At 44.6% G+C, this 26278-nt stretch overlaps 1 protein-coding gene across 4 annotated transcripts in view; it reads left to right on the plus strand.

The window, feature by feature from the left end:
- CFAP70 (cilia and flagella associated protein 70) overlaps positions 1 to 26278 on the plus strand; it is a 1288671-nt gene that overhangs the window by 669112 nt on the left and 593281 nt on the right. For all 4 annotated transcript variants that reach the window (XM_078662924.1, XM_078662925.1, XM_078662923.1 and 1 more), the window contains 2 exons: positions 13762 to 13893; positions 15202 to 15327. In XM_078662924.1, the coding sequence (XP_078519050.1) occupies positions 13762 to 13893; positions 15202 to 15327 (258 nt within the window). The remainder of the gene's footprint in view (positions 1 to 13761; positions 13894 to 15201; positions 15328 to 26278) is intronic.

Raw genomic sequence — 26278 nt, forward strand, 5'->3', positions numbered from 1 at the left:
TTATATTCCAGTGCGGAAATGCGTTTTGCATCAACTGAAAAAATACTGACTGCAGTGGAGATGGCTATACTTAAAGAACGGCCACTTGCACAAGGGAAGCACATTATTGCTGTTACTCCCAATCCAGCCTTTGAGCCTGTGATACAAGCTTGTGTTCCTAACTCTCAAGCCCTCCATCCTAGATGGATACAATGGGCAACATCCATAACATCTGTTGATGTAGGCTTCGTCTTTGATCCATCTTTGCAGAAACAAGAGCTTCTTCAATATGAGCATCTTTATTCCATGCCCAGCAATAGTTTGCCTCATGAACAGTATAAATATATTGTTTATACTGATGGTTCAGCCCAACCTGCTATAGGTACTAAGCACCAATATTTGGCGGCATCCGCCACTGTTCTTGGTGTGATGTTGGATGGTCAATTCCAACCACAGAAAACTTGCACAGTCCTTAGGGGACTCCACTGTGCAGTTAGCTGAACTGAAAGCTTTATTTTTTGCACTGGAAATTGTGGATTCAGAATTTCCCACACGTATAGTGTGTGATTCATATTATTGTGTCCAGTCTTTTAACAACAATTTGCATTCTTGGCACCAAAGTGGATTCAAAGATTCTAAAGGCAACACAATAAAGCATAAAATGCTTTGAGCGAAAGTGGTAGACCTTAAAGCTAGGTTGTCACAGACTCTTATCATTAATACATTGAGTTATCAACATGTGGGACCACACGTTGTAGGAAATTCTTTGACAGACGAAGCGGCCAAATTTGCAGTTGGGACTTCAATAGATACCGCAATTACTTGTTATCACACTAGGGTAGACCAAGATTTCCTAGCTGCTGTTCGTGCTACACGAAAATGGCACGCCTTTGCCTAAGACTTTTTCTGGCTAAATATACACATCACTTAAGTGAACAAAATGTTCACTTTGTTACATTCCCTAAAGTTAGTGATTGTTTGATTCCCAACCAGGACCACAGGCAATAATTAGTGATAGCTGCTCAAGCAGGCATGGTGGCCCCAATTTCATTGCTACAGCAACGTTATTGGTGGCATGGCTTCTACAAATAGACTAAGAATTAGGTCCTTTGTTGTGAAATTTGTCAACAAATTATATCTTCCACACTGGCTCATCCACCGCAGATGCACCTGTTGATTTCCAACAGACCTTTTGGCTGCATTTGTTTGGACCATTGTGGTCCTCTTATTTCAGATGGAGCACTTACATTTGTCCTAGTTTTAGTTAATTCTTGCTCCAGGTTCCACTGGGTGTGACCGCAATGTTCGGCTGATGCTCGCATTGTTATTAAAGATCTGCAAGTCTTTATCTGAACACATGTGTGCACTACATTCCACTTGGACCTGGCCCCGCTTTCGCTTCAGAAGCGTATAGGGATTCTATGGCTTCCCTGAGTGTAGAGATACATTCTTCTTCTCCATATAAGCCTGAGCACAATTCTGTTGGAGAGGATGAACTGTGACTTAAAGCAATCCTTAACAGTTAGAGTATTAGGTACAGAGTGTAGTTAGATTCACTATCTATATGGGGTATAAAGAGCACTAAATATTATCCAAAAAAGGTCTCTTAATGGCCGGACCCTATCTGATGTCCTCTTTGGCATCAAAATGTTCGTTCCAGACCTTGACGGTCCAGACATTGTGCGGCAGCCATCCCTTTGATGTAAATCTTCATTGTGTTGTGTGCTACAGGATTTAAAAAACTTCTGGAATGACCAATCCAACAAACAGTTGAAGATGTCTGCTTCTATGGGACTCAAGGAGCAGCCAGCTCCTTCCAACTGGATTCCACAACTTGGGGATCTTGTTTAGGAAAGGATTGCTTTTAAAAAGGAGTTTGGCCCATCATTCTGTTCACCGGTGCTGGTCTTTGGCAAGTAGGGTACATGAACTGTAATATTGCCACCGCTTGCTGGTTCTAAAGACAATCGTTTCATCTCCATTGATCACATCAAGTTATATCATGTGGCTGATTCTAAGCAGTAGGCCACAAGGCGTCCTTGGTAGTTTCCTAACTCCTCTCCCTAGCATACAGGAAACTCCTCTTCAGCTTGTGAGCACCATCAAAGCTGTTTTTCCCAGGCTGGGGGGGAGGCAGAAAATGAGCTTCAGTTAATTCCCAACACTGCTACAAATACCAGACACACGACGGATGTGAGTACTGTCCTTGCTACTGCATCTCTTGCAGATAATGTTTATACTGATCCACACCTAGTGGATTCTACCAGTTGTCTTATTACAGAAGTGGCTCCCATTTTTCAACAAACTGCTTCTGGGTATTATGTGAAAACAGGTGATTTTTCGTCCAATTCTTTTGACAGTGTGTCCTTTCCAGACACTTTGTCTACACAGGCCTGTGTTTAATTTTTATGGCTGAAACATACTTATCTGGTCCCTCCTTGGATATATGTTTGGATAACACTTTCCTTGGTTTTTCTATTTCTTTTGATTGGATCTGTGACTGTTTCCTTTTTGCTGATAGGTGGACAATACCTTTCAGAAGGTTCTGCCATACAACTGGTTGATCAGGTGTTGACACCTCACTCATCATCACATAAGCTTAAAAGAGACGTGTCCCTTCTTAACATTTCAGCCATTCTAGTTATTGATAGAGTCGGGGTAAAGTTGCCTACAATATCTTTGGACCTAGAGAAATACTGCAGATTCCTTATATTTGTAGAGTCTACATGGGTGAAAGATATTGTACCTTGGTTACATTCTGATTATTGGGATGTAAGGAGTGTACATTCTATGCTCTCAGAGTTCGAATACTACACTGGTTTTGAATCAGAGGACCTTTACCTAAATTCTGCTAATTATAGTGAAATGTTCTGTTACCATCATTATGGGCATCATCATTTACATCGAGCTAACGTTCAATGCACACTTTTTAATCTTGCACAATGGGAACGTTGTCCTACTCCCTCACTAGAGAACTCCAAAACATATAGGGATACATTGACATATTTTTCTGGACTGAATACATTAGACCTGAAATCTTTTTATTTTAAACTTGCACCCCAAAGAAAGATATGCTTACCCAAACCATGCTAATATATACAAATTCATTTGTTGCACAATTAGCCTTAAAATGCATTGATTATTGGAAGGATACTATTGACATGAAATCAATTTGGGGGTTCCAAACCTTGGCAAGTTCAGTTACAAACGCCTTATTTCAACCTGTTTAATTCCAACATAAATGATTTTTCTGAATGTTCTAAGGGCTCGTGCTCATGCTGCCTTTACATCATAGTTGCTGGTAAAGGACTTTGAGTTCTTGGCGGAAGCCATGCAAATCTTCATCCTCTACAAGCCACTCTAATTGGGATTCTTTCAAGCATCAGGTCAAAAGTAGCAAAGGTCCTGACTGTCAAAGAGAGGGACGAGATCCACAACCAGTCAGAGGGCATTTCTGGGGATTCCAGCAAACCTGGGAAGAGATTTTTATAGATCAGTTGTTCTTAAATATCATTTGATAAGTATATCTGATAGAATTCCCCTCTGTACCTTCATAGTCCTGTCTCATCCATAATTCTGTTCCCAAAAACAGCAATTAATTTATGGGAACAAATATCTGCTTTACTAAGCACAAAGCACATTGTTCCAGTTCCTCTGTTAGAGCAAGTCCAAGGATCTACTTAATTCTCTTTCAGATAGAAAAGGCTTTTGACCAGTTTTGAATTTCAAATCAGTCAATCCTTAGGTGAAACCATCCCTTTCAAGTTGGTCTCCATCCAGAAAACGATTCCAATGATTCTTCTGGGAGAGCTTCTTAGTCACTATAGAACTGCAGGATGCTCATCTTCCGGGATGATCAACGTTTCTTCTAGCTTACAGTAGAAAATGCACACTTGCCTCTTTAACTTCAAATCAGCTCTCAGAGTGGTTTTGTTAACTTTATTTTTCAATTTTGCATATAAAGGTGGTAACAAAAGAAGTTAGATGACAGGCATTGTATTTCAAAAGCAGGATACATTACAATGATTGTACAGAGAGTGGGGAGCTAAACAGCATGCATTACAGTCAGAGAGGGCCGGTTGTGCCAAAGGACTGTGAAGTTACTACCGCTACTCATACCATTGCACCTTGTTCCCATCAAAATATATTCTTGCTACAAGTTGGGAGTAGCATCTGCTGTGTGGAGAAGGAGGTATGCAGGGACTGCCATATGTCTCTTGGTATAGATGCAGGGGGCGCAGTTCAGCATATAATTCCAATTGCTCTTGACAGTATACCAAGTCTGCAGGCCACTAGTCTGTTCACCATTAGTAGGGTGAGGGCTGTGAATATCCAGTACTGGACAGTTGGTCCTTGACATAGCAAAGTAGACAAACAATAGGTTCAAATTGCACCTCTGACCTACCATAGCAGACACTGCTATGGTAACCTCTTTTCAAAACGTGTATACTAAAGCATGACCAAGCTGAATGGAGGAACCCCGCCTCATGCATAGCACATCTAGCACAACAATCATCGATATGCAGCCAAGGTTGTATAGGTGCACCAAGGTATATTAAATGAGAGGCAGAAATCTATAGTGTATAATACGAAGATGACTACTGGAAGAGACCAGGCTGGTCTGACCACAGCTAAATCACCATGTCTCTGAAATTTCACACCCTAAATCAAGTTCCCAACTCATTTTGGCTCTGTGAGGTATCACCTTTGTCTCTTCCTGGGCCACCTGATAGAGTGAGGTAATTAGCTGTATTAGTAAATATGGTTGCTTGGAGGGTGACCAACATGGCGAAGGTCAGGGGTTCCTTTGGGAAGTCTTAGAGTGTGGTCCGGCAGTTGCTGTGGAGCCTATAGTATGTAAATGTGTCTAAAGGTGAGCTGGGAGCAACACTCAGGAATTCTGGGACTGACAGTGAGGTGCCACCTTTGTAAAGACTACCCCATGTAATCAAGGCCTTTGCTCGAAGTTGGGATATCAACCAACTGCTTGAGGGTGACTGGCAGCAATGCATGGCAATGTAGCGGAAGGTCAGGGGAGTAGATCAAATTTGTGACTACCTTTTTTTTCAGCTTATCCCAATGCATGAATCGTACACTTAGCTGCTGACAAATCTTCGCATGGGCAGACTAATGAAGGATTTCAGGGGAACTAGGACTTTGCTATCTATCTCTGCCATCAGGTGGGGTAGGAATGCCGTGGGTTTATACCAATGAAACACATGATGTGCCTGGGTGCATAAGCAGTAAAGTTCTGTGTCAGGGGCCCGAATTCCCCACTGTGGAAGGCCAAAGTAAGTGTTTCCCATTTGATTTTGGGCTGTTTCCCAGCCCATGTCAGGCAGACCAATTGTGACCTAAGTGCAAAGAAAAATGCTGCAGTTAAGGTGATCTGAATGTTTAAAAATAGGTACTACAGTTTTATCAGGAGCACCATTTTGATCAGCCCCACATCTCCTGCAAAGAATAACAGTAGCGAGATCCATCTAGTGATCTAGTGAGTGATGGTAGTAAGTGTTGTGCCATAGTTTGCATGTGTAATTCCATTCCATTCTCTGAGTACAAGATTCCCAGGTATTTAGTCTTGTCTGCACAATATCTGAGATTCGCTGGATGTTAAAAGAGCATTGCAAGGGAGTGTCATTGTATAGGCAATCAAAGGCACTTTTTTTTGGTGCTGCAAAGAAAGGTCATAAACCTTATACCCCGACCATGGGCCGTTGGATCAAATCCTTAATTGTTATGGGTAAATCGGATTCCCGGAGTTATTTGTCATTTAGGGTTTCAGGGAAGATCTATAAAAGGCATGACTCCTTCAAGGTGGTTTGTGTGCCAAGATCTGTAGGGCTGCCACTTGACCCTTTCTTTTGGCTTCTGTCATGCATTATGGACTTTGACATGGTGCTTGCCCTGAAGATGTGTTTGGTAAAGAAATTCTCTCTTCTATGATATGATATGTGTTAGAGTTTTTCACTCATATTAAATCATAGTTTGTAGTAATTTGTGCAAAGTAATTTCATTTTCCAGTCCTCTTGGCTTCTTAAGCTTGGGTAGTTCTCATAGAGTAAGGGCAAGAGTGAGGGAGAGAATGAAGAGGTAATGTATTAATTACATACTGGTAAATCCATTACTCTAAGTCCATGTTTCCTTGCCTTAATCGTTATTCCCACCCTCCCTCACGCAGATTGGCCAGTCTGGCCAAATTATGGGTTTAAAGGATGTTCTATTTTATATTTGCTGAAATATATCAGAATGTGCTGGGTGGAAGGTCCTATTATACGCTTGGAAGAGGCGAGGCAGGCTACAGATGATTTTTTGATTGTTGTTTGCAGATTGGTAGACTGCCTTTACGTTATGAGTAGGCCTCCTGGAACAGAACATGTAGTAGTACAAGGAAGAATGGACTCAGGGTAATGGAATTACTGGTAAGTAATTAAAACTTTATAGGCAAGTAATTTATCCAGTATTGGGGTATCTTTCATAGATTCACATGCCTGAATCATTCCCCGTTGTCGAGACGGGAGTCCCACGGTAAAAATATTTACAATAGCAGTGCCTAAAAATTTCTTGTAGTAGGCTGGAAAAGCCTAAAGGCCTAACTAGGCCCCAAAACTTAGCAGCCTATCTAATCATTATGTAAAAAGACCTGAAATAGTAGCCACAGCCAATCAGCTGTCCTCACCCCGATTTTCACCGCACTTCGTGTGTAAGGGAGTCTCCCTGAGTGCCTACTCAGTTTTTTGTCTTTTTTCCTCAAAAATGTCTGAAAAGAAGGCTCTTTTCAAGGCTTGTGGAACCTGCTATAAGAAGAGGGTCCATGTGGATGACCAGCACTCTGACTGCATCTATTGCCTGCACCCCTCACATGTTGTGAAGGACTGTAGGATTTGCCGTACCTTCCCTCCAAAAACAATCAGGGATAGGGAGGCAAGGGTTATTTTGTGGTTGAAATCTTCTTCCACTGATGATGAGGACAAGGCCTCTACCTCCAGCAAGAGAGCCAGATCCAGGGAAAGCTCTTCTCCTGAGAGGAAGAAAAAACTTAAACCCTCTCAGAGAGCCTCAGAACCCTCAAAGAGTGCATCGTCTCCTTCACGAACGACAACTGTGAGTACAGCCCAGGCTAAGACTGTTTCTCTGGTGTCTGTTCATACTACTACTTTGACTTCTACTTCTTCAACTACTTTTACGGTCACCACTTCGGCTATTACCTCACCTCTGATGTCTGTTACAATTTTGTCATCGCCTGGGAAGCCTTCGACGACGAAAACCAAGTTGCCGACTGTCCCGTCGTCGTCGACGAAGGCCCCGTCACCTAAAACTTCCGGTCCATCGACGATGATCCCGTCGACGAAGCCAACATCGTCGTCGACTAAGGTCTCGTCGACGAGGACACCAACGACGATCTCGTCGACGAAGGACTCGTCGACCAAGAAACCATCGACGACCTCGTCGACGAAGACACCATCGACGGCCTCGTTGACGAAGGACTCGTCGACGAAGTACTCGTCGACGAAGACACCATCGACGCCCTCGTCGATGAAGGGCTCGTCGACGAAGACGCCATCGACGACCTCGTCGACGAAGGGTTCGTCGACGAAGACACCACTGACGACCCCGTCGACGGCAAAATCAATGCCATCGACGACAGTTCCATCAACGGACAAGCCATCGACGGTTCCGTCGACGGAGAATCCAATAACAATGGCCTCATCGTCATCGACTACTACGACAGCAGTGGCATCTGCTCATCTGTTGCCCAGTTCACCTCCGACGAGGGTCCAATATATGCATTTCCAAATGAAAACGTATCAGAGGCGAGATTATTCTCACATTTCTCCACTCTTACCATTGCACCTTTTGGAGACATATGTGGAGGAAGATTCAGATGAAGGTGAAGAGCATGAGGGTCCTTTTGGGATTGCCCGTCACCCTTCGCAATTAAATATCAAATATCAGGAGGACGATGAGGATGATGACCATGGTCATTATGCGCATGAAGATTTGTTGACGCCGTATCACTCACCCCATGCCAGACCTCCTCGATCTGAGGACACTAGTCATCTGCCATCTTCTTTAATTCAGGATTTACAAGCTATGTTGGCAGACTATCGCCAGAGATTTCCTCCAACTCCAGTTGCACCTGCTGTGCCATCTACCCCGGTTGACGTACCAAGGCCTCCGTCACCGCGAGCATCATTGTCACCGAGACAGGATACTGGTCCTGCACCCCAAGATTGCACGGATACCTCTTCTCATGATGAGGATGATGGCAGGGAAGAGGGCGAATTGCCGGATAATACACCTATTGATCCGTGGGAGGATTATTTTATTCCTATGCCTTTACCGCCTGCGCCCCGCCCGTCAGATTCTCCACCTGAGGATATTGGCGGATTTCACAATATTATGCAGCGTGCTGCTAATAGATTTGAATTGACCGTCACAGTTGAGCAGTCTGACTGCTTTTTACATGACTTTAAAGAGGAATATCACAGAGTTACCAGAGCTATCCCCATTATTGATTATATATGAAAGGAGGGCCTCAACATCATGAAAACGCCCGCTTCCATTCCTGCAGTCCTTCCAAGAATAGAGAAAAAGTATCGAGCACTATCGGATACTCCATCTTGCTTAATAGGTCACCCTCGACCAGACTCTGTCATATCCCAGGCTGCACAGCAGAAGTCCAAGAATCCTTCTGCTCCCATTTCAACACCACCTGACAAGGAAGGCAGGAGACTGGATGCCATTGGGAAAAATTTCTCTGCAAATGCAGAAGCCTCCATTAAAGCAGCTAATTCGTTGGCTATCCTGGCCCGTTATGATAGGCAGATGTGGTCCGATCTGTCTAAGTTCCTTGATTTGATCCCTGAGGATCGTCAGTAAGAGGTGCGCAGGATCGTACTGGAGGGAGAAAGGGCAGCTTCGGAGATCATTGATTGCGCCCTTGATATTTCAAACACCAACTTCAGGCAATTGGCAGGAGCAGCAGTCCTCAGGCGTCAAGGATGGCTCAGGGCTACCACCTTCAGGCCTGAGGTTCAAACAAAAATCTTAGACATGGCGTACGATGGGGATTCCCTTTTTGGAAAACACATCGATGACGCTTTGCTGGCAATAAAGACAGATACGGACACAGCTAAATCCCTTGGTACCCTGCAATACAAGAGGGGATCCTTTAGAGGAGCAAGAGGCCTTGGTTACTCCTCCAGGGAAAACTATTGTAACCAACAAAATCGCCAATGCCAATCTCAGTACAAACAACCGTACTATCAATCTTCTTACAGACAGCCTGCCTCTGGTTCTTTCTCTCGTCAAGGCGCGCAAACAATCAAGGGCGTGATTCCAACAAGCGCCAATGAGCTTTGCCGGACGTCAGCCATTCATCCTCCCCTTCCCGTGGGCGCCAACATTTCCGCCTTTAACCAACAATGGCGGACAATAACTTCGGATCAGTAGGTCCTGGATCTTGTCAGGAATGGACACACTCTGGAGTTTTTGCAGAAGCCACCATCAGTGCCGCCCAGGGGTCCCCCTCCCCCTCGTCTTCACTTACTCTTCAAAGAGGCCTTAAAGATGCTACACAAGAATGCGATAGAACGAGTTCCGCCTTCTCAGAAAGGGAAAGGATTTTATTCTCGCTTCTTCCTCGTAGAGAAAAATTCAGAAGAGTGGCGTCCAATACTGGATTTGCGCAAACTCAACAAATATCTAAAGAAACAGAGTTTTCGCATGGTGACGTTGACGGACATTCTGAATTGTCTCAACAAAGGGGACTTTATGTTTTCTCTGGATCTGCAAGACGCCTACTTCCACATCCCTATTCACCCAAAACACTGCAAATACCTAAGGTTTGCAGTGGCTGGCGTCCACTTTCAATTCAAAGTGCTTCCATTCGGCCTCAAATCGGCCCCCAGAATCTTTAACAAATGTTTAGCCCCAGTGGCAGCCATGCTGAGGTCACAAGGAATACAAGTTTTCCCATACCTCAACGACTGGCTGTTAAAAGGTCCATCGAGAACCTCCACAATGGAAGCGGTCAGGAGTTCCCTCTCCCTCTTCTCAAATCTGGGACTGACCCTCAATTCGAGCAAATCTCAGCTTCAACCTCGCCAGGAGTTGACCTTTCTGGGAGCGGTGTTGAACACATGCCAGTGCAAGGCGTTCTTGACTCAGGAGCGGCAAAACAAACTGTTAAAGCTAGCAAAACAAATATTTGCAAGAAGGTCACTTTCAGTTCGGACATTTGCTTCCCTTCTAGGGATGTGCTCCTCTGCAATCAGCCTCATCCCTATGGCGAGACTCAGAATGAGGCCGTTACAGGAGGAATTACTTCGCCAATGGAGGCAAGTCGACGGATCGTTCGACGACCGCATCAAAGTCACTACCAAAATGAAGCAAGCCCTTCTTTGGTGGTCGAAGGCGCACAATTTGTCACCGGGCCTCACTTTTCTCCAAGACATTCCAGAGTTCACCCTAACTACAGACGCTTCCATGGAAGGTTGGGGAGGTCACCTTCAGGACCTTCAGATCTCGTCAGTACCGGCAGAAACACATCAACAGCCTAGAGCTGAGGGCCATTTTTCTCTCCCTGCAAGCCTTTGTTCCAAGGATTGCGAATTCGTCCGTGCTGGTGCGTACGGACAATACCACCAGCATGTACTATATCAACAAACAGGGAGGAACAAAATCTCTCACCCTGTCGCTGGAGGCTCAGGAGATGTGAGAATGGGCCCTACGCCACGGCATATCCCTCAGAGCAGAACATGTGCAAGGCGTCCAGAACTATCTAGCCGACAACCGCAGCAGAGCTTTCACGGACTGTCACGAATGGGAACTCGTACAACATCAAGTAGAGAGGATCTTTCGAACATGGGGAACACCAACGCTGGATTTGTTCGCTACGCAGCAGAACAGCAAATGCCTGTGTTCTGCCAGCAGGTTTCCTCAACAGGGGTCAAGGGGAAATGCCCTTTTGATGAGATGGTCCGGAATATTTGCGTACGCTTATCCTCCGATTCCGCTCATTCCGAAAGTACTGCAAAAGATGAAGAGGGAACATTGCACTCTCATCCTCATTGCTCCCCGTTGGCCAAGGCAGTTTTGGTTTCAGGAGCTCCTTCTGCTCTCTCAGCAGCCTCCACTTCGTCTCAAACCGACAGTGTCAATGTTAACAAGGGAGGGAGGCCAGATCCAACATCTGGATCCTCAATCACTGCACTTGCACGCTTGGCTCCTGACTTCCTAGAGTTCAAGGATCTTAACATCTCCTCAGACTGCAGGGCGATCATATCACAGGCCCGTGCGCAAAGTACCATCAAGACATATCGTTTTAAGTGGAAACGATTCTGCTCATGGTGTGGAGAAAATAATGTTCATCCACTTCAAGCTCCTCCTGAAGCCATCCTTCCTTATCTGCTGTCTTTAGCTAGGGCTGGACTAGTTTTTTCGTCCATTAAGGTGCATCTGGCGGCGATCTCCAGGTTCAGGAAGAGTTCCAACAAACCATCCTTATGTTCATCATCTTTGATCAAACAATTCCTTTTAGGGGCTATTCCGAGCTTTTCCACCAGTTCGTCCTCCTCCTCCTGAGTGTGATCTTAATATTGTTCTCTCTCAACCTCTAAAAAGGCCGTTTGAACCTATTCACAAGGCGGAGCTAAAGTTTCTAACTTGGAAAGTGGCTATCTTACTGGCTCTCACTTCAGCCCGCAGAATCAGTGAGATACAGGCCTTCACTATTGCACAGCCTTTCTTACCATTCTCTAAAGACTTTGTGACGCTTAGAACCAACCCAAAATTCATTCCAAAAGTACCAACTCAATTCCACATCAATCAACAGGTCAAGCTCAAAACTTTTTTCCCGGATCCTAAAACTCCTGCGGAGAAGGTTTTACATTCTCTGGATGTGCAACGGTGCCTGAAGTTTTATCTTCAGAAAACAAAGGACATCCGCAAATCTAATCAACTTTTTGTTGCTTATGGTCGAGCCACCTTGGGTCAAGCTGTAACGAAGGCAACTATAGCTAGATGGTTGTCTTCTACGATTATCTTCTGTCATGACAAAGCCAACAAACCTTTAACAAGAAAGGTCAAAGCGCATTCCACCAGAACAATGTCAGCGTCAATGGCCCTTTTCGCTGGAGTGACGCTGGAGAACATTTGCCGAGCTGCTACGTGGAAAAGTGTGCACACTTTTACCAAGCATTAATGTCTGCAGTCGGCAGTTCATGATGATACAGTAGTTGGAGAAGCGGTGCTACAGCATCTTCTTCGCTAAGGTTAGACTTTATATAGTCTTTTATTCTTCATTTGACTATTTTAAGCATATGTTTTTATTATGATGTTTTCGCATTTTCAAACGCTGTCCTATATATTATGTACTTATGAAGGTTTTGATGCATATGTTATGTTAACAAGTTTGTGCTCTATTACCTTCCTGGTTGTGTGGGGGTGTATATGGTTTATTTTGTCTCCCACCCTCCTCTAACGACAGACATGATGTCACTGCTTGCTACTCTGATTCAGGCATGTGAATCTATGAAAGATACCCCAATACTGGATAAGAAAACAAGTTACTTACCTGTAACTACGGTTATCCATTATTGGTATCTTTCATAGATTCACATGCACCCACCCTCCTCCCCGGCACGGCAGTTCTGTTTTATGGATACTCATTCTCACTTGTGCTGAGAAAATCTGAGGAGAACTGCCTGAGCTGGGAAGGTTCTAGAGGGTGAGGACAGCTGATTGGCTGAGGCTACTATTTCAGGTCTTTTTACATAATGATGTAGATAGGCTGCTAAGTTTTGGGGCCTAGTTAGGCCTTTAGGCTTTTCCAGCCTACTACAAGAAATTTTTAGGCACTGCTATTGTATATATTTTTACCGTGGGACTCCCGCCTCGACGACGGCGAATGATTCAGGCATGTGAATCTATGAAAGATACCAATGCTGGATAACCGTAGTTACAGGTAAGTAACTTGTTTTCTTCTTCTTTCCTAACTCTTTTTCTTCTATGCTTCCCTTTTTTGCTTGCCATACCCATTAACCTCTTCATTCCACCCCCTTGTTTCCTTCCCTGACTCCTCCACTAACTCCTTTTATTTTGTTTACTTCCATCTTCCTTCTTTCTCTCCTTACATCCTTCCTTCCATCCATCCCCAACTCTTTTCTTGCCTCCTTACTACTTCTTTCGCTTCCAGTTCTTTTTCAATTTTAAGTCAGTCTGTCTTTTCATTCCCTTACTATTTCATTCTCTCTCTAAATCAATCTTTTTCTCCCTTCCTTCTTTCCCTTACTCCTTCCTGCTCTCCCTAACTATTATTATCCAAGTCATTTACCTCTTTCACTTAATCATGCTCAGCCTCTTTCCCTCCTCCACTATTACCTTCCATCCATCATCTACTACCCTTTATTTTAACCTGTTCTCTTTACTTCTCCAAACTATTATTGATCTTGCCCCATCTTTAAAGAACATTTTGCTATATTTCAGTAAATATTCATGATTTATTTTGAATATTTTTCTCACATAATCTGGAAACCCAGATAGCAAAATGTCCGCTTAATTGGTGCACTAACAATAGACCAATGTAAATCATAACAATCGAAAATATAGAAAAATACCTGTTTGTCATTATTTGCCCTGTTCTACCATCTGAGCATTAGAGTATTTAATACATGTTTAAGAGGTTCCACAAGGATTAAGGAGGGTTGATGTGTGTGAAGTTTGATAGTGCCTATTACTGAGCTATTCCATAATTGTCTTTTCCTTTATTTTGTGTAGCATGCTGTGGTGAAGATAGTGCGAGAGAAATACATGAAAACAACTGCATTTGAGGATCCCGACAAGCTGCAATCATTTCTGAGTGACCTCTATGTCTACCTGGTGGATCAGATGCACGTGGCTCTAAATCAGGTGGAGAGAGACTGGAGCTCAACTGATATTCTCTGCTGATTTTCACTCTGTTTGTGCTGCGGCCCTTTTCATCTGTTCTTTGATGCTCAGACCAGTTCAATGTTTCCCCTGAAGTTTTCACCTTTAGGTCAAACATTGCTAGGAAATTGGTTCTGTGCTTGCTTTGCATAACTCCCACTTCTGTGAGGACTAGCCAGTAATGCGAAGCAGACACTGATCCACATTATGAAGCTGACCAGGCTCCGCAGATCTACCACATACCATGTACACAGCACAGTCGCCCCTTGCTTCCACAACCCTTGGGGATGATCCTGTCCCAGTCCCATTGTACGCATGGCACCTGTATGAGAAAAGCACTGCATATTCTAAAGCTCTATGGGAGAGGTAGCCGGTAAAAATCACTGCACATTTTCTTAATGTAGCACCGAATACTTAGTTTCAGAGCTGTCATGAGAGGGAGCTAGAATATATCCCCCCGCCGTTCTCTCTATTCCACAGTGTAATTACTACAGTCTAAATCACTCCGTGGGAGGGGTGTGTTGCCTTCCCACCCCTTATTGATTGACCTATGGCAGGCCATTCACCATGGGTCGAGACCATGCAGCCCTGCCTCCAGACCCACTCTAATTATTGCTACCTCAACAACACCCTTCTCATACCCTCTACTGACACTCTGCATCTCACTTTCCACTAAGCAGTCCCCCCTTTGCTTAACAGGTGGCTTCACACTTCATATGTCTCTATACATTGAAACCTAATTTGAGCACTGCATATTCTTGGGGAAGAGTCTACTTCAACTTATTCCAGTGATTTTCTCTGTATTAAACCAACAAGTAGGTTAAACCCTGATTGCCAGTTCACCAGGCTGTTTATTAATCCTCTTTGCTCTCAAATCATGGGTCTGGAGAATTACGATTGTTCCTTACCATAGACCATGGTACGTTTCTTCTCTCTGACCTGTACAGCTAGTATCCCAGAACAGGAATTGGCCTCATATGGTAAGAACAGGCCATTGGTACACCACTAGGGCTTAAGTTGGAATGATTCACGAGGTAGATGGGGCAGCATTTTGTTTTTAAGCTAATGTGTGCCTTACAATATCCAACTGAAGGGATACTGGTATGTGCCCCGAGTTCTCCAGCACAGCTGTTATGCAGAAAGTGTAGTCATGATTGATGTCAAACACTTGCAGGTTGATGCATTTGAGGCATTTTCCCCTGCTCAAGAATTACCTCAGTGAGCTTAACTTTAATTACTCTGCTCAGGAACACAGATGTCAAAAGTCAATTCCTTATTTTCATTTAACAGATGTTAGCCGATGACAGTGCTTGTCCACCCCCACCCTCCTTCTTGGACTCCGAGCAGCTGCGACACTTTGCACGGGAAGCTGAACTCAATGAGAACTTTGAACAGGCAGCAACATACTACCAAGAGGTAAGGAACAAGAGCTACACTTCAAGGACTTAATTTGTGCAGGTGTGGTGGTCACTGGTACTAATTTTTGGTGACCGTAACTTATTTTTCACCATCATGACCAAGAATAAGGACGAGAAAGGCAGATAAGGGAGAAAAAAGAGTGAAGGATGGAGTGAAAAAAGATGAGGTGAAAGCAAGACTAGGCATCTTTGGTATTTGTCAACACCAGTTTTGGGGTGCTATGAAACACTTTAAAAAAACACACATACACACAGACACACAAACACACTATCGCTCTCTGCAAATGCACAGAGTTTAACATGCTATTTATTACCATTGTGAGTGTGGATAGGGGCCATGACTCACGAGAGGTGAAGCTCCCCTCCACAGGCTAATTTCAGCCCGAGAGACCCCATCCCCTGCACCGTATTTAATGGAGAGGGGGCACAAGTGCCCCCGGCCAATTTCACCCACGGGGACCCTATCCCTGTGGGCCCATCACATTTTATAGGGGAGGAGGTCACATGTGTTTATTACTGATTAGATCTGTGAGTGAGTGTATGAGTGGCTTTGTGGGTCTGTGAGTGAGTGAGTGTGTGAGTGGCTGCATGGGTGTGTGAGTGTGTTAGTGGATGTGTGAGTGTATAGGTATCTGACTGGGTGTGTGAGTAGTTTTCTGGGTCTCTGAGTGTTTGAGTGAGTGTGTGAGTGGTTTTGTGGGTCTGTAAGTGGGTGTGTGAGTGCATGTGTGAGTGGCTGAGTTGGTCTGTGAGTGGTTTTGTGGGTCTGTGAGTGGGCGTTTGACTGGCTGTATAAGTGCGTATGTTGACAGGGACATCTTAAGGATTTTGGGGGCTCTGGGCCAAAAAGATTTAGGGGGCTCTTGTTCGTAACAGTTTTGAATTTATGATCCAATTTAAACTCTTTCCTGCCCTCTTTGGTCAGGTCACTGACAGTGCACAGTCACACTCGTCCAAATCCTAAATATATTTACATCTAATATTTAGGGATATTGACGTGTGTTTCCAATATTGTAACACAGCAGCAGCTCACTAATATTATTGCAATTAATCTCTGTGCCATCCTCCCATTTAACATATGTGAGGTCCTGTTTTGATCTTTAAGAAACCTTTTATGGCTGTTACATGAAACATAAACACATATTTCTCTGCAAAATGTCTGTAAAAGACTCACACATCACCACATAAAAAAATGAAAGGCAAACAGTATCTAAAACAATCTATTTGAGAACTATTAAAGGTCAGTATGGCAAGACTCTCCACAGAACAGAGCAGGCTCTGTCAGGGGTCCCCTGAAAAGCTGGGGCCCTGGGCCATGGCCCACTTTACCCATGCCTTAAAATGTCTCTGTACGTTGGTGTGTTAATGGGTGTGTGAGTGCCTATGTTGGTCTGTAAGTAGGTGTGTGAGTGGCTCAAAGGGTGTGAGGATCTGTGTACGAGTGGTTTTATGGGTCTCTGAATGGGTGTGTGACTGGTTGTATGGATGTGTTATTGGTTGTGTGAGTGTGTGTGTATGTGAATATGTGCTGGGTATGTGAGTGGGTGTGCAAGTGGCTGAGCCAGTCTGTTAGTGGGTGTGTCACTAGCTGTATGAGTGTGTATGTGGGTGTGTGAGTGCCTGTGTGGGTCTGTGGGTAGATGTATGAGTGATTCTCTGGGTCTGTAAGCGGGTGTGTGAATGACTGTATGAATGTGTAAATGGATGTGTGAGTGGCTGTATGGGTATCTGGGTGGGTATGTGAGTGGCTGTATGAGTATATGAGTGGTTTTCTGGGTCTCTGGGTGTGTGAGTGCCTTGGTGGGTCTGTGAGTGAGTGTGCCTGTGTGGGTGGCTGTATGGATTTAGGACTGAGTGTGTGAGTTGTTTTGGATGTGGATGTGTGAGAGAGTATGTGTTTGAGTCTGTGAGTGGGTGTATGTGTTTTTAATTGGGGTGTGGATCTGCAGATCTGCTACAGATTCACAAGGGGGTCACGCTGTGGATCCTCGCATGCACAAAAAAAGATGTTTTTGGACAATTTCTTGCCCAAGAGGGGTCCCTGCCAGACTCCTCCATCAGTCTGAAGGGGTCAGGATACCTTATATCCCCCTCACAGGAACTGTGTCTAGATTCACAAAATGGCGGTTCCAACTTTTCTCTCAGCTGTTGGAGCGTGGAGAGATATATATATATATATACATATATATATATATATATATATATATATATATATATATATTCACTGAAAAAACCATAGGTTATAGACCATATATAGTTAGGAATTAGCATTTAAAAAACCTTATTTTACTCACACAAAACCATTGAAATTCCATATATAGTTAGTTGCACTAACTATATATCGCGCACTCGCAATCCACTGCTGATGATGTCACATATTACATCATTCATGACATGGTCAGTGACATCACTGATGACATCTCAAATGACATCACTGATGACATCACTGATGACATCATCCAGTGACTGTGTGTTTCTGTAAAGTTTTAAATATGTTTTACATATTGAAGAATGAGTAGATGTATAAGTGTCTGGACGAAGGATTTAGTAGGTGCGTGACTGAATGTATGAGTGAGTGATTAAATGTGTCTCACTGAGTGCATGGGTTAGTGACTAAACTGTCTTAATTTGTGCATCATTATGTCTGTTGTTCTGTAAACTGCTGCATGTGTTGATCAGTAGCTATATGATTAACTATATGGGTTATTGATTGATTGTCCAAGTATTTGTATGGGAGACTGAGTGTGTGTGTGGCTGGCTGGGAGGTGTGTGACTCTGTGCAGATCAATGTGTACTTGTATCAATGATTGTATAAGAAAGTAAGTATGTGTTAGTATATGTTTGAAAATGTAAGGTGCTCTATGTTTAACTGTATAGACAAGAAAATGGAAGTGTGATTGATTCTTTACAGGACTGACTAGGTGTGTGAGTAACTCCATGGATGAGTGGCAGAGTGTGAGTGTCTGTATAGGTGTATGAGTGCATATGATAGTGTTGTAAAGATGAGCGATTGTATGTATGAATGATTGTATGGGTGAATGAGTGAATGTGTGTGTAGACGTAGGAATCAGTGAGTGCGTATGTAGTAACTAGTATTGGTGTGTCAATGGTTTCAAAAATTATACTCTGTATTTAACACTGGGTGAAACAGAGGTTATATTAAAATGTGAGGAGATGCATTGTATTGTCACATGAATGATATCATCAGTGATGTGGTCATTGATTTCAAATGAGATGTCATCAGTGATGTCATCAGTGATGTCATTTGAGATGTCATCAGTGATGTCATCAGTGATGTCACTGACCATGTCATGAATGATGTAATATGTGACATCATCAGCAGTGGATTGCGGGTGCGCGATATATAGTTAGTGCAACTAACTATATATGGAATTTCAATGGTTTTGTGTGAGTAAAATAAGGTTTTTTAAATGCTAATTCCTAACTATATATGGTCTATAACCTATGGTTTTTTCAGTGAATTTTCAAGGTTTTGTAAATGCTAATTCCTAACTATATATGGTCTATAACCTATGGTTTTTTTAGTGAATTTAAATGGTTTTTTAATAGCAAATATCATAAGCTGTCGAATGTCAAGTACGTGGTAAGTGAAAACATTTTCGTGTTTATGCACACTGATCTGCTTTGAATGGTGCCCCCCCCCTCATTTCTATTAGGAGTACTCTCTCTTTGCAGATAGTGAAAGGTAGTTAACGCAGGCCTTTGCCCCCGTTGTAATACGTCGTGCCTGCTTCTCTCTCCATTTGATTGATTGTTATCCAAGCATTTACTGTTTTAGAATTGGTTCTCTTTGGTTCATTCTCTATTTACAAACAAACACGGAGTCGCAATACTCTGTTTAGTCTTTGCAGATAACGAAAAATCGTGTAAAAAAAAAGAAAAGGAATCGAGCAAAATCAGTAGGCCACTAATGGGATCTCTTTTTGACCTCGCTAAAATAGAAACATTAGGAACAACCCCTCATGACAAATACGAAACTAGTGAGATGAACTGAACTCCACACAATGATGGCTGCAAAACAGCTCGGCTCCGCCACCCACCCCGCCCATAATTAACGATAAAGAGCGGCTGCCATGATTGGTTGCGGAATGGCCACGACGGAGCTACGAAATGGTGGTGCTCTCATGCTAACCCCAGCTTCAGTCTGAAACATCCAGAAACACTGTAGACTACCAATTCGATCAGTTCCGGTAGCGCCCCAATGTAACCCGGTAGAGAAGAACTAGCCCTCCCCTCTTTGACTGATGGTTCTTGTTGCCTGTCCCTTCTGTTGTCATTTAACAGAACTATTTAGCCTGCTGAAACGGGTTGTGTTCCGACCGCTGGTTGGTGGAGACATTTTGACTATATTCTGGACCTGCGTTGTCGCGTAATGCGTCATATGACGCGCCGCGTTAGCGCATCCGGAAGTCATCCGGGGCGCGACGCGCAGTGCGTAACGTAAGCATAACAAGTCATGTGACTTGTTAATAAAACTTTTCATTGGTTCATTTTACTTTTCTTATTCTAATGATGAAAGGCTTGGTCATATGACCTAAAAATTACGCTTTTTATTACTTCCGAACATTATTTTTTCTTAAATATATGTTATAATGTTCCAGGCTAATGTACTTTCCCGGAAAATTTACAACTGTCCTGCAAGTAAAATATATTCTTTTTTCGAGAAAAAGAGCGTTTCTTCGTCCCATGACGGAGCCGTTGAGCAAAAGAGGGTCGACCTGCTGTCTTAGTCGCCGATACGCCTGAATATGAGATTCTTATCGATCACTTTATGTTGCAGGAGTAGAAAACACAACAGCCCTTGACCATTTATCTTTACTGCGTTCCTGCGTATTATACCTTTTACCCTTCATGTAATTGGTCTGCTTTATTTCACTTGCCTTTTAATGATTCTAAAACAGTGACTATTATTAAAAACTTTACCAATGTATATACTACTACCATGTTTTCTTTTAAAAACCTTTATTGTGAAAATGTCATTATACAAATACGAGCCTATAACCACGTGGGCCGGCCACGGAGCAAACTGTAATCGTATATTATGAGTAGACATTTACACTGTAAGGAACGTAACGGGCGGGCCATTAGGTTGCAAGAACTAAGGTGTCTAACAGTTGCGGAATCGGTGGACGTACATTTTATAATTAAAATACGACAGGGCCAGTTACAATAAAATTATCTAGATATACATTTGCGGGCAAGTACCATGGGTGACGTTAATTCGAACTTTCAATAGTACAGTAATCAATAACACATCAGAACTTAATATCAATAGGGATGTCGAAATATTCAATCAATTCTCGTCCCCGCCCGCCATATGCTTCAAAACTGCATACGTATCTCGTGATTTCAAGGTTCTGCAACCAGTACACAACAAGGAGTTACGAGTCCCATTTATTCCGGCGCCATTTTGGGCGAGGACGGGCAGGTCCAGGATATAGTCAAAATGTCTCTACCAACCATCGACTATGATGATGTTCATATGCTGTATTTATTAGAGTAACACTCATCTGTCCACATGAAATTAATTTGCCACAATCTAAACATGTCATTTTAATCTTTCCAAAGTTCTAAATATTTGGGACCATTTCCCTTGCCTCTGATGCTGTCAGTGCCACTTCTTTGATGAATGTACTGGCAGGTCGGGGGTTCTCCTCCAAATCTCTCTTTTATGCAGCACTATAATTAATTGGTGCCACCTCTCCATATGACGATGCATGGTATAGTTACCATAACTATATATTTTTTCGGTTCCTCTGGAGAGTACATCGTGGCAGATGAAGCGTGTAACGTACCGGGAATTTACCTTTTTTTGCATGTACAGGAAAGGAAAAAAAAAAATCGAGCGTCCGAGTTCTAAAGTGTCCCAGGGCCATTTTAGTAGACCAGGCCCAAATCCAAAGAACAAGCCGCCATTTTGAGAGTCCTGTTGCAGCCGCCTGTCGCTGTAGCATCAAGAGCAGCCGAAACTCAGCTGAATGGCAACTGAAACGGTAAAGGGGCGCCCCACTACAGCAGACGAGCCTCCACCTAGGAAGGCCCGTTCACGCCGCCTCCCCCCCCCCCCTCCGGGCACCCCACGCCGTTATTCGGAGCAGCATTGTAGGATGGCCACACCAGTGCGGCAACTTGCTAGACATCACCTCGGTGCCAACCGAATCTCAGCGCCTTGTGGTGTCTTCTATTCAGAAAATATTGTTGCGCTGCCTTTGGCCCCATTCGCACATCGGTCCGCTACTGACGCCATCTCACAGGCTAATGGGGCGCCCCACGCCGACTTTCAGCATTGTAGGATGGCCACACCAGTACAGCAACTTGCTAGACATCACCTCGGTGCCATCCGGATCTCGGCGCCCCACTGCAGATGAAGTGCCTCTCAACTATGAAACCACCACGGTGCCATCCGGATCTTGGCGCCTTGTGCTGGTTCCGGCCTATTCACACATCGGTCCGCTACTGACGCCATCTCACAGGCTAATGGGGCACCCCACGCCGAGTTTCAGCATTGTAGGATGACCACACCAGTACAGCAACTTGCTAGACATCACCTCGGTGCCATCCGGATCTTCGCATCTCAACGCCTAGTGGTATCTTCCATACAGAAAATATTGTTGCGCTGCCTTTGGCCCCATTTGCACATCGGTCCGCTACTGACACCATCTCACAGGCCAACAGGGCGCCCCACGCCGACTTTTACCATTGTACGATGGCCACACCAGTGCCACAACTTGCTAGACACCACCTCGGTGCCATCCGGATCTTGGCATCTCAGCGCCTTGTGGTGTCTTCTATTCAGAAAATATTGTTGCGCTGCCTTTGGCCCCATTCGCACATCGGTCCGCTACTGACGCCATCTCACAGGCCAACGGGGCGCCCCACGCCGACTTTCAACATTGTAGGATGGCCACACCAGTGCGACAACTTGCTAGACACCACCTCGGTGCCATCCGGATCTTGGCGCGTTGTGCTGCCTTCGGCCTATTCGCACATCGGTCCGCTACTGACGCGAACTCACAGGCCAACAGGGCGCCCCACGCCGACTTTCAGCATTGTAGGATGGCCACACCAGTGCTGCAACTTGCTGGACACCACCTCGGTGCCATCCGGATCTTGGCGCATTGTGTTGCCTTCGGCCTATTCGCACATCGGTCCGCTACTGACGCCGCCTCACGTGCCAACGTATTTTCTCCGCATTTTATACCCTATGCCGCATAACAGGTCATGTGACTTGTTTATAAAACTTTTCATTGGTTCATTTTACTTTTGGTTTCCTAATGATGGAAGGCTTGATCATATGACCTAAAAACAACACTTTTCATTGGATGAAAACTTTTTTTTTTCCCCAAACGATGAAAGCCCCACCTTGTTTCTGGATGTTTCAGACTGAAGCTGGCGTCACCATGAAAGCACCACCATCTCGTGGCTCCGTCGTAGTCATTCCGCGACCAATCATGGCAGCCGCTCCCCACCAGAACCCTGCAGGAGTCGGGGGCCCCCAAAACTTTTGATGAATCCTCAAGGCGGAGGGGACGCTTTCGAGAATGGGGTCCAAGACCTAGCAGACAAGCGTCCGATTTCCAAGGTGTCCCAGGGCCATTTCAGTGGACCAGGCCCAAAAAGGAAACAGCCTGCCGCCATTTTGAGAGTCCTGTGACAGCCGCCTATCGCTGCACCGCAAGAGTGGGCGCAACTCAGCTGAATTGCGGCTTTTGACACAGTGGACCAAAAGCGGACGGAATGGCAACTGAAACGGTAAAGGGGCGCCCCACTACAACAGACGAGACTCCACCTGGAGAGGCCCGTTCACGCCGCCTCCCCCGGGGCGCCCCACGCCATTATTCGGAGCAGCATTGTAGGATACCAAAACCAGTGCGGCAACTTACTGGACATCACCTTGGTGCCATCGTTCTGCTGCCTTGGAACTATTCGCACAACAGTTTGCTACTGATGACCCACCCCCCGCGACGCCCCACGCCGGATGCCGAAATCAGTGAAATCTGGACGTTGTGCTGCGTTGGGACTATTCGCACAGCCGACCGCTACTTCGTTGTTTTTCCCTAAAAATGTTTATATGTTATTACTGTTTTTGTTTTCTTGTATATATTTATAAGTTATTAAAGTTTTATAATCTTACTACTTTGTTGGAGTGCTATATATTTTTAATGTGACACATAATTGTAAAAACTTTGATGTACAAAGAGTCATCCCTGGAATCTTCTGCTTCAGGCTCGGTCCCCTCCCCAATCACAATACAGGATGGTTTTCAGATAATAGGAACGCGTCTGCTGTGACGGATCTCATCGAGTGTGGGCCTTGATCTACTATAACTCCTTTGAAGAGGGGTGATTCTTTACAGCTGGGGCCATAAACTACATCTGCAGGGCTAGCTGATACCCTAGGACCGGCCTGGACAATCGGACACAGAGGAAAAGGAGTGTCAGAGGATGCGGTAGTGAATAGGGCGAAAGGGAGGTGTCGGGCGGGCACAGGGTGTGATTCTCAGTGAAGAGCAGCGCAGATGGGGGGTGGTTTATTACCCATGCATAAGACAGAGAGCGGGGGTGACCACTGCCTGGGGGAGATGCTTGCGAGGGTGGGGAGCCATGCTAAGGATCGACAGCGTGCAGAGAGTGGGTCTGGTCAAGGCATCTAAAATGACTGCCGTGCACGACAAAAGTGTGGCATTTGAAAAAAGGCAAGATGGCGCAGACAATGTTTTTCAACACTTCCTGATTTCCTTCGAATCGAACGTTAACAGACGTTGGGGCATATTACCAAAGTTAAGCGATATTTATCCCTAACGATGCTTAGCAACGAATTTTTTTACCGCTAAGCATCTTCAGAAATTATCGCAGATAAACCTTGCTATTATCAAGGTTTATCGCAAATACGATAAAAAACGACCGCAATGCATTAATATCGCTGAAAACTCAGCGAAATTCATGCATTACCGAGCTAATGCTCTTAGCCATGTTATCCACCTCCCATTGGATAACATGGCTAAGAACTGCTCAGGGCAGGTGGTAGCTTTTGGAGATATTCGCGCTTATCGCGAATATTTCCAAAAGTTGATAATAGGAGATAGCGATGTTAGCGACTGTTTCCAGTCGCTAACATCTTGGCATGCCCACTTTGCATGTCATTAGTGATAAATATCACTCACATGCAAAGTGGGGCCCAAGATGGTCGCTATCTCCTACTAGCCGTCGCTAACTGGTGTTAGCAACAGCTAGGTAATACAGAGATAATTTTATCTCCGCGAAGCGGAGCGCTGTTACAGATATATATCTTGTTTTTGAACGTTAATTTCTCAAAATCCACTGAAGCACATATATTGAGACCTAGCAAAGGCACATCGAGCTACCAGTCCCTACAATTTTGCCAAGTTTCGTGCAAATCCATTCAGCCGTTCGATTATTATTATTATTTTTTTTTTGCCCCGCGGGGCCGTTTTAAAACCTCCACATCAAACCTAAGAGGTCAAGGAGGATCTACTATGCCCCCTTATGGTCATTTGCCCCTTCGCTTTGGCCACCTCTTGTCTCTCGATCCTACCGAGAGACAAGATGGCGGCCGCTACGGACTGTTTGCAATGTTTACAGACGCCGGAGAACCAATCAGCTTCGCAAACTTCCGTTACGCGAAGCGGAGCGCTGTTACAGATATATATCTTTTTTTGAACGTTAATTTCTCAAAATCCACTGGAGCACATATATTGAGACCTAGCAAAGGCACATCGGGCTACCAGTCCCTAATATTTTACCAAGTTTCGTGCAAATCCATTCAGCCGTTCGATTATTATTATTATTATTATTTTTTGCCCCGCGGGGCCCTTTTAAAACCTCCACATCAAACCTAGGGGGTCAGCGAGGATCTACTATGCCCCCTTATGGTCATTTGCCCCTTCGCTTTGGCCTCCTCTTGTCTCTCGATCCTACCGAGAGACAAGATGGCGGCCGCTACGGACTGTTTGCAATGTTTACAGACGCCGGAGAACCAATCAGCTTCGCAAACCTCCGTTACGCGAAGCGGAGCGCTGTTACAGATATATATATTTTTTTGAACGTTAATTTCTCAAAATCCACTGGAGCACATATATTGAGACCTAGCAAAGGCACATCGGGCTACCAGTCCCTAATATTTTACCAAGTTTCGTGCAAAGCCATTCAGCTGTTCGATTATTATTATTATTTTTTTTTTTTGCCCCGCGGGGCCCTTTTAAAACCTCCACATCAAACCTAGGGGGTCAGCGAGGATCTACTATGCCCCCTTATGGTCATTTGCCCCTTCGCTTTGGCCTCCTCTTGTCTCTCGATCCTACCGAGAGACAAGATGGCGGCCGCTACGGACTGTTTGGAATGTTCACAGACGCCGGAGAACCAATCAGCTTCGCTTCACAAAGCTCCGTACCGCGTAAAGTCCGCGAACCGGAGCGCTGCCCGGTCCGCTGTTACAGATATATATCTTGTTTTTGAACGTTAATTTCTCAAAATCCACTGAAGCACATATATTGAGACCTAGCAAAGGCACATCGAGCTACCAGTCCCTACAATTTTGCCAAGTTTCGTGCAAATCCATTCAGCCGTTCGATTATTATTATTATTTTTTTTTTTGCCCCGCGGGGCCCTTTTAAAACCTCCACATCAAACCTAAGAGGTCAAGGAGGATCTACTATGCCCCCTTATGGTCATTTGCCCCTTCGCTTTGGCCACCTCTTGTCTCTCGATCCTACCGAGAGACAAGATGGCGGCCGCTACGGACTGTTTGCAATGTTTACAGACGCCGGAGAACCAATCAGCTTCGCAAACCTCCGTTACGCGAAGCGGAGCGCTGTTACAGATATATATCTTTTTTTGAACGTTAATTTCTCAAAATCCACTGGAGCACATATATTGAGACCTAGCAAAGGCACATCGGGCTACCAGTCC

This window comes from Lissotriton helveticus, chromosome 10 (assembly GCF_964261635.1).
Source record: "Lissotriton helveticus chromosome 10, aLisHel1.1, whole genome shotgun sequence".
Lineage (NCBI taxonomy): Eukaryota > Metazoa > Chordata > Amphibia > Caudata > Salamandridae > Lissotriton > Lissotriton helveticus.